Source organism: Perognathus longimembris, chromosome 17 (genome assembly GCF_023159225.1).
Source record: "Perognathus longimembris pacificus isolate PPM17 chromosome 17, ASM2315922v1, whole genome shotgun sequence".
Classification (NCBI taxonomy): domain Eukaryota; kingdom Metazoa; phylum Chordata; class Mammalia; order Rodentia; family Heteromyidae; genus Perognathus; species Perognathus longimembris.
In genome coordinates this window covers 7,916,124-7,923,711 of record NC_063177.1, presented here as the reverse complement: position 1 = coordinate 7,923,711, position 7,588 = coordinate 7,916,124, and the positions used below count along the sequence as shown (strand labels likewise).

Here is a 7,588-nt window from a genome sequence, read left to right as displayed (position 1 = left end):
GTGTCTGTCTCTGCCATGCTACCCCAACCAACATCTGCCAGCTTTTCCATATGGATAGGAGAGGACCCCAAAATTAAGCGGCACAAAAATAAGTGTTTGAATGGGGGTATTCCCCCCGTCCTTTCCTCCTCCCTCTTCTCCCCCCTCCATCCCTTGGCGCCTATAATGACTAGGCGGTCTGAGGCTAAGTGGTAGTTTGGCCACGGTGGGGGGGCTTAGAAACCACGCCTGCTTCTGGGGCCCTACTGACCATTCCCAGCAACCCCTGTCCCTCCATTGTTAAGATGGGTCTGAAGGGCGCTTGGTGTTTCCCGTGGTGTGGGTGCCGGAGACAGCGGGGGACTGAACAAGGAGCAGGTATGGAGGTAGATGAGGATAAAAGGGGGCTGTCAGGCAGACAGGTGAATAGGAGAGATATCAACCTTTTAATCAGTGAGCAGAAGAGTATCCCCTGTGGGAGGGGGATTCTTTACTGTGCAGCACCCTGTGCAGATGATAAAGCTTTAAGAATTTCAAGATGGAAACCTCAGCACTACCTGAAGTAAAAGAGAGGCTCAGGGGGAGGGCAGGGAGACTGTGATTGCTCTGGCTGTATCTCCATGAAGTCAGTTCTCCTCTCTACATCCTTGCTTCTGCTACAAGCACTCCTCAACTCTGCAAAATCCAGGCATTAGTCTGGTGCTGGTGGCTCACACCTGTAATCCTAGCTACTCAGGAGGCTGAGTTCCAAGGATCACAGTTCAAAGCCAGCCTGGGCAAAAAAAAAAAAAAAAATTCATGAGACTCTCATGTTGAATTAACCACAAAAAGCTGGAAGTGGAGATGTAGCACAAGTGGTAGAGTGCTAGCCTTGAGCAAAGAAAAGCTCAGGGACAGCACGTAGGCCCAGAGTTTAAGTCTCAGGACTGACACCTAAAACCAAAAAACAAAACCAGGCATCTTCTGTAGCTTCTTTCTTCTCAACTGCGGGTGGGATGCAGAGGGGAGCTAAACACTGACACCCCCCCCACCCCGTTCTTCCTCCAATCCTCCTTTTAGACCTGGATCCTGCTGCCCCTCCAGATGCCAGCCCAGCTGTTGTTCCTATTGTGACTGAAGGAGGGCTGTCTTCTCAGGGCACTGGTGCCTACTTCAGCAGGAAAGCCCGACTCTCCTTCCGCCACCAGCTGCATGATGTGGCCTCAGCCAATGACTCTACCATTTGAAGGGGACCATCAGGGGGACTGAACTTCCAGAAGACTTGGCAACCTTCCTTCAGGTCCTAGAGTTGAGCTCCACCAAATGTGAAATAGCCTCATTAAATATATCCCGAGTTGCCAAGTGTTTGTAAGTGTGTGTTGGGAGTGGGCAGTGAATGGTGAACGCAATGCTGATCTCCCAGGCATGGCTAGCAGGAATTTGCTGAAATCAAGCAAATTGAATGAATTGATGGTGGGAACAGTACTTGTAGAGCTGGGGCCTGGGCAATACAGTAGATGTGATTAGGAGACAGCATACCTACACAATCGCTAGTGCCAACTCCCTGATTCCAAAGAACCAGATGCTAGTACTTGGGCTTGAACTCAGGGCTCAATGCTGGCTCTCTACTACTTGGATGACACCTCCACTTATGGCTTTTTGCTGGTAAATGGGAGATAAGGGTCTCATGGACTTTTTCTGCCTGGGCTTAATGAACTGTGATGCCCAGATCTCAGCCTTTCGTAGTTAGGATTATACAATTATAGGCATTGAGTCACTGGCACCCAGATAAATTGTTTCTTCTAATCTGATTTTTCTAGGAGGGGGAGGCAGAAAATAAGCAAGTAAACAAAAGTGATAATGATAGTAACAGGTGCTGTTATGAAGAAATTAATCAGGCAATGTGAGTGGGGCAGAGAGAGTGGTTTTTTCTTTTCAGGGGTTGGGGAAAGGGTCTTCTGATGAGGTGACACCTGAGCCGAGACTTGAATGAGCTAATGGAAAATGGGGGAGAGATGTGTCACTGTGAGTCACTGATTTCAACAAATGTACTACTTTGGTGGCAGAGTTTGGATAGTGAGTCTGCATGGGGGTGTGGGTTCTCTGGGCCTTCTACTCAACTTTGGTGTAAATCTAAATCTATCCTAAAAAATAAAATTTACTACAAAAAGAATATTTAAGGTTGGCATTGTACTAGCAGTAGAGTGCTTGCCTAGCATGTGTGAGGTCCTCGGTTCGATATTTAGAACCTGAGGGGGAAGGGATTATGAAATAGGTCCAAGCAGAGAAAATAGCCAAGTATTAATAAGTACAAATGCAAAATCCCATAGAAGAAAACAGAAAAAAGCCAGTGGCTTTTGAGTATCAACGTTAGGGGACCTGCTGGGTCTTCGAGAACATGGTAAGGAATGGTAAGACATGGAAGAATGTTAAGCAGGGACACAACACAATTTCTCATTACAAAGATCCTTTGGTTGCTGTATGGGAAAAGGATTGTACAAGGCTGTATATGGATCAGAATATTAGTTGTGGAGATGGTGAGAGGTAGATTTTCTATTTACTTTGAACACATTTTTAGAACATAACTGCTGGATTGGCGTGCAAGGGGGAAAAAGGAATCAAAGATGATGGCAAGACAGGAAGGTTTGTGAGAACAGGTTTTGGCACAAAAATAAAAAAGTAATTCCAGATATCAGTGGCTCACGCTTGTACTCTACTCCAAGACACTTAGATCTAAGAATCACAGTTCAAAGCCAGCCTGGGCAGATAAGTCTATGAGACTCTTAACTCCAATTAACCACCAAAAAACCAGATGTGGAGCTATAGCTTATGTGGTAGAGCATTAGCCTTGTGCAAAAGAGCTCAAGGCCCTGAGTTCAAGCCCCAGGGCACACACACACACGGTAGAGCATTAGCCTTGTGCAAAAGAGCTCAAGGACAGCACCCAGGCCCTGAGTTCAAGTCGTAGGGCTGGCGCGCGTATGTGCGTGTGCACACGCACATGACAGAAACACACACAACACTGCATGTAATACGTTTAGGTTTAGTTTCTCTGTTGGTAACTGAACTCAAAACCTCAATATCTCCTTAGGAATTCTCCCTCCTCCATCACTTCTTGGTTTTTTAGTTCAGATCAATCAGAAATCTTCCCTCCTACTCGCTGAACCTCTCGGGGGAGTATTTCGAATGTAGCTTCTGTCTATTAGTAGACTGGGAATGTGTCACTGTTCATAAGAGCCACTAAGGTCCTTTAGTCCTTGGCTTAGGTGGGGACAGCTTTGGAAGGACCAGAGTCCACTGTCCGCTTCCTGTGGAAATGGTGACTTTTTAGCCAGCTCACTGAAAGCTCTTCCTATGGGGCTGGGAATATGGTCTAGTGGTAGAGTGCTTGCCTCGTATACATGAAGCCCTGGGTTTGACCTCAGCACCATATATAGAGAAAAAGCCAGAAGTAGTCCTGTGTCTCAAGTGATGAAGTGCTAGCCTTGATCAAAAAGAAGCCAAGTACAGTGCTCAGGCCCTGAGTTCAAGCCCCAGGACTGGAAAAAAAAAAAAAAAAAAAAGCTCTTCCCAGGCCTGAGCTGTACCACCCAACATCCATTTTAAATTCCATTTGTGGACAAGACCCACCTCTTTCCCCAAAGCCAAGGAAGTCACATTGCTGAGTCCCGAATATAGGCTGAGGTAGAAGGACTAAAACTAGAAAGTTCTTATGCTTTTTACCCAATGACTAGCAGCAGGCAGGGTAGGGAAGGTGACTCCCCATATCAAAATGAAGAGTTCTACCTCAAACTTGAACAGGGAGGGAGTGGTTGGTAGCTCCCACATCCACCACACTCTGGTGGCTTAAGCTTTATCCAGGTGGTCTGAATGGATGCTTAGAAACCACCCACTCAAAGGCAAGAAGGAATGAAAGCACTCATAAGCTCACTTTATCTCCTCTCCCAACTTCCTGAAAGCTCAGTGTACAAACAGGAGTGGGCTAGACAAGTTCAGACTTAAAGTCAAGAAAAGAACCCCAAAGTACAGGGATTCTGTTTGACAAACTGTTTATTAAATTTTGTATTAGTGTGTGTGAGGGGGAGAAGGTTGTCTCTTGTATTCTAGAATCTCAGAATTCAGGGGGGTGGTAAAGTGGCAATGGTGAATTTTGGTATTTTATCTCCCAAGAGGACCTGCCGCTCTACTCCTGATTCTTCAATAGCTGCCAGGCGGATTACGCCTCCACTGGAGCCATCCCGTTCCATGGCCAAAGCGAGAGCTGTGGATAAAAAGAAGAAGGTGCACTTGGAGAAGGTTGCTGAGAATGCCATAAGGAATAAAGAAAGGGCCTGGTGCTGGTGGCTCAGACCTGTAATCCTAGCTACTCAGGAGGCTGAAGTCTGAGGATTATGGTTTGAAGCCAGAATGGGCAAGAAAGTGCTTGAGACTCTAATCTCCAATTAACCATCAAAAAGATGGTAGCAAATCTGTGTCTCAAGTGGTAGATGGCTAGCCTTGAGCAAAAAAGCTCAGGTAGGCTAGGAATGTGACTTACTGGTAGAGTGCTTACTAGTATGCATGAAGGCCCTGGGTTGGATTCCTCAGTAACACATAAACAGAAAAATCCACAAGTGGCGCTGTGGCTCAAGTAGTAGAGTGCTAGCCTTGAGCAAAAGAAGCTCAGGGACAGTTACTCAGGCCCCAAGTTCAAGCCCCAGGACTGGCCAAACAAACAAACAAACAAAATACACACACACACACACACACACACACACACACACACACACACACATTTTTAAAGGTTTGGATAAGTAGAGTTGGAAGGTCATAGGCCCAGAAGTCCAAATTCTCACCGTTGGCAGTGAACTGTAGACATTCGTCCTTGGTCATGCCTTCCCGGTAGGTAGCATCCACATAGCCATAGATATATGAGCTTCCAGAGCCTCCAATGGCAAAGGACTGTCTCACCATCATACCTCCCATAGGAACTGAGTACACCTGCCAGATGGAGGAAGAAAAGTCACCAATTATACTTTTTCTCAATACATGTGTGCATTATGGGGCTGCTTTATTTAGGGAGAGTTAACAGTGAGGTAGAGACAAAAAAGAGACCAAAAAAAAAATGGCTAGGATGGGCAGAAGATCACAGACATGACTCTAGTGCTCTGGCAGAGAAGGAGGGCCTCACCTGCCCTTTTTCTTGAGGGTCCCAGCCTGCGATGATGATTCCTGCCATCAGGTCTTCGCGGTATCGGTAACACATCTCCTTAAAGAGACTGGCTGCTGTATGAACCAGTGGAGGCTCATTAAGTTCAATGCTGGGGAAGGAGAAGTCACAGAGAAAGTAGTGTCAGAACCTAAAAATCAGATCACTTAGTGTCTTAGGTTCCAGATCCCTTTGGTTACTTGCTCCCCCCGCTGCCCACAAGCACCTGTGGAAACCAAGCTGGTAAGTGACGGCATCTGCTACTGCTTGGGTATCAGCTGCTGAGCCTGAGCGACAGCAGAAAATTCGGTCATGAATAGGGGTCAGCTTGTCAGTCACTCGGTTGGCGATGTAGGACCTGCAAGATGGCAGAATAGTGAGGGACAGACCTCACCTTCCTTCCATTTCCATTCCTTCAGGGATCAAGGATAGAAATTCAAGGCTGGGTGCTGATGTCTCAAGCCTGTAATCATAGCTACACAGGAGGCTAAGATCTGAGGTTCACAGTTTCAAAGCCAGCTTGGGCACTGCCTCTGAACTTCTTTTGCTCAGGGCTAGAGCTCTACAAATTGAGCCACAGTGCCCCTTCCAGCTTTTTCTGTTTATGTGGTACTAAGAAATTGAACCCAGGGGCTGGGGATATAGCCTAGTGGCAAGATTGCCTGCCTCGGATACACGAGGCCCTAGGTTCGATTCCCCAGCACCACATATACAGAAAACGGCCAGAAGCGGCGCTGTGGCTCAAGTGGCAGAGTGCTAGCCTTGAGCGGGAAGAAGCCAGGGACAATGCTCAAGCCCTGAGTCCAAGGCCCAGGACTGGCAAAAAAAAAAAAAAAAAAAACAAAAGAAATTGAACCCAGGGCTTCATGCATGCTAAGCAAGCACTCTACCACTAAGCCACATTCCCAGCCCCAAGGGACTCTTATTTCTAACCATCAAAAAGCTGGATCAAAAAGCCTTGAGTAGGGCTGGGGATATGGCCTAATGGCAAGAGTGCTTGCCTTGTATACATGAGGACCTGGGTTCAATTCCCCAGCACCACATATACAGAAAATGGCCAGAAGTGGCGCTGTGGCTCAAGTGGCAGAGTGCTAGCTAGCTAGCCTTGAGCAAAAAGAAGCCAAGGACAGTGTTCAGGTCCTGAGTCCAGTCCCCAGGACTGGCAAAATAAAAATAAATAAATCAGGAACTGGCTCAAGTGGCAATGACTCTTGCCTAGCAAACACAAGGATTTGAGTTCAAATCCCAAATCATCCTTGGTACATAAAAAATCAAGTTATTACCTAGTGATTCTCACCCAAACTGGACGGAGTTAAGTTTTATAAGTATTCTACCGAAGGGCCAGGAAAACTGGGAGTAGTATTTTCAGGGACAATCTTTATTTGCAGGGGGAGGTGAAACCTCTTTTTCCACAGCAGACTCTGAAGGGCCAGGATGGGTTGGCACGGTTGAGGATGTGGCACGGTGACAGAACACATGCCTAGCATGTACAAAGCACTGAGTTTGATCTCCAGTACTGCAAAAAAAAATGAGCTGGCAGACAGGCTAGGTAAGGAAAGATGGGTGTTCACAAATCTGTCCTGAGTACAGCTTACCCAGTGGTTGTTCTGGAGTCAGCCCCCAGAACCACGCCCCCGTCAAACTGCACAGCCATGATCGTGGTCTGGCAAGAAGAGAGAGAAGGATGAATCTGGGGTTGTTCACGTTCTGTAGCACACCCCATCTTCAACAGTCCCTCACCCGGTTCCCAGGTTACAAAATTCGTGCAAAACTCAGTGGACCAACACCCGCAGATCAGAATTTCAACTCTTAAGTTCAATCGCTTTCAGGATGGAGGATGCATGAAGTATTAGGAATGAAGTACCAGTCCACTCCGGCATCCCGAGAATTCCTCTCCCTCGGCCACCCGCACAGCCCGGCCCGCCTCCCTTCCCCCAGCCCGGCTCGCGCAATCCCACTCGGGCTTCACCCTTCTCCCGCGCGTGGCCTGGTTCACAACTCCTGAACTTTTTTCTCACCCCTGTGGTCACTTCCCGGTTTTCCCAGTCAGGAGCAATGGCCTCGGGTCCCCATGCCGGGGAAGGCCCCATTCTTCCTGCAGTTACCAAGGTGGCCGCCATCTTCCTCCTCCCGCGCTGCCACAAAGCAACTGTCGTAAAGTGCGCCGTCACTCTCCTAGGTTGCTTTTTGCGTCTTTCCGGGCGCGAGGCTCGTCCGCGGTTGACGGCAGAAGGGGAAAGATCTACATAGGCGCGGCTCTTTTGCGATAGTGAGCACTTGATGGCAGTGTGGCAGGGAAAGAGCAACAAAAAACATGTGGGGGTAAAAAACAACAAGCAAACAATTTGACATTGCTCTGTATGAATCTACTTGGCTGGAGTGTGTTAAACAGGCACACAATATCGGCTGGAGAGTAAGAGTTGAGATGACCACGCCAGGTTT

At 47.7% G+C, this 7,588-nt stretch overlaps 2 protein-coding genes across 4 annotated transcripts; one reads left to right on the top strand and one right to left on the bottom strand.

Moving 5' to 3' along the window:
• Positions 1–1,244, top strand: C17H17orf114 (chromosome 17 C17orf114 homolog). 2 transcript variants are annotated; one of them, XM_048366417.1, is made up of 2 exons: positions 1–88; positions 1,039–1,244. In XM_048366417.1, the coding sequence occupies exons 1-2, from the start codon at positions 16–18 to the stop codon at positions 1,203–1,205; spliced, it is 240 nt and encodes a 79-aa protein (XP_048222374.1). In that variant the 5' UTR covers positions 1–15; the 3' UTR covers positions 1,206–1,244. The 2 variants fall into 2 exon arrangements, with proteins under 2 accessions (XP_048222374.1, XP_048222375.1); XM_048366418.1 differs by lacking the exon at positions 1–88 and adding an exon at positions 131–357.
• A 2,746-nt stretch (positions 1,245–3,990) lies between these two features.
• On the bottom strand, positions 3,991–7,320 carry Psmb6 (proteasome 20S subunit beta 6). Of its 2 annotated transcripts, XM_048366436.1 has the most exons (7): positions 7,165–7,320; positions 6,742–6,809; positions 5,373–5,504; positions 5,129–5,258; positions 4,794–4,938; positions 4,462–4,468; positions 3,991–4,244 (listed from the first exon to the last, which is right to left on the bottom strand). In XM_048366436.1, the coding sequence occupies exons 1-7, from the start codon at positions 7,264–7,266 to the stop codon at positions 4,175–4,177; spliced, it is 654 nt and encodes a 217-aa protein (XP_048222393.1). In that variant the 5' UTR covers positions 7,267–7,320; the 3' UTR covers positions 3,991–4,174. The 2 variants fall into 2 exon arrangements, with proteins under 2 accessions (XP_048222393.1, XP_048222392.1); XM_048366435.1 differs by lacking the exon at positions 4,462–4,468 and having other exon boundaries at positions 3,991–4,219; positions 7,165–7,319.
• Between the last annotated feature and the right edge of the window lie 268 nt (positions 7,321–7,588).

Coding starts and splice junctions, on each gene's coding strand:
- C17H17orf114 (XM_048366417.1), top strand. CDS start 16: ATGCTACCCCAACCAACATCTGCCAGCTTTTCCATATGGATAGGAGAG. Junction 89..1,038: donor CAAAATTAAGCGGCACAAAA/ATAAGTGTTTGA, acceptor TCCTCCTTTTAG/ACCTGGATCCTGCTGCCCCT.
- Psmb6 (XM_048366435.1), bottom strand. CDS start 7,266: ATGGCGGCCACCTTGGTAACTGCAGGAAGAATGGGGCCTTCCCCGGCA. Junction 5,259..5,372: donor TACCAGCTTGGTTTCCACAG/GTGCTTGTGGGC, acceptor CTCCTTCCCCAG/CATTGAACTTAATGAGCCTC. Junction 4,939..5,128: donor ACCCTCAAGAAAAAGGGCAG/GTGAGGCCCTCC, acceptor TCCATCTGGCAG/GTGTACTCAGTTCCTATGGG.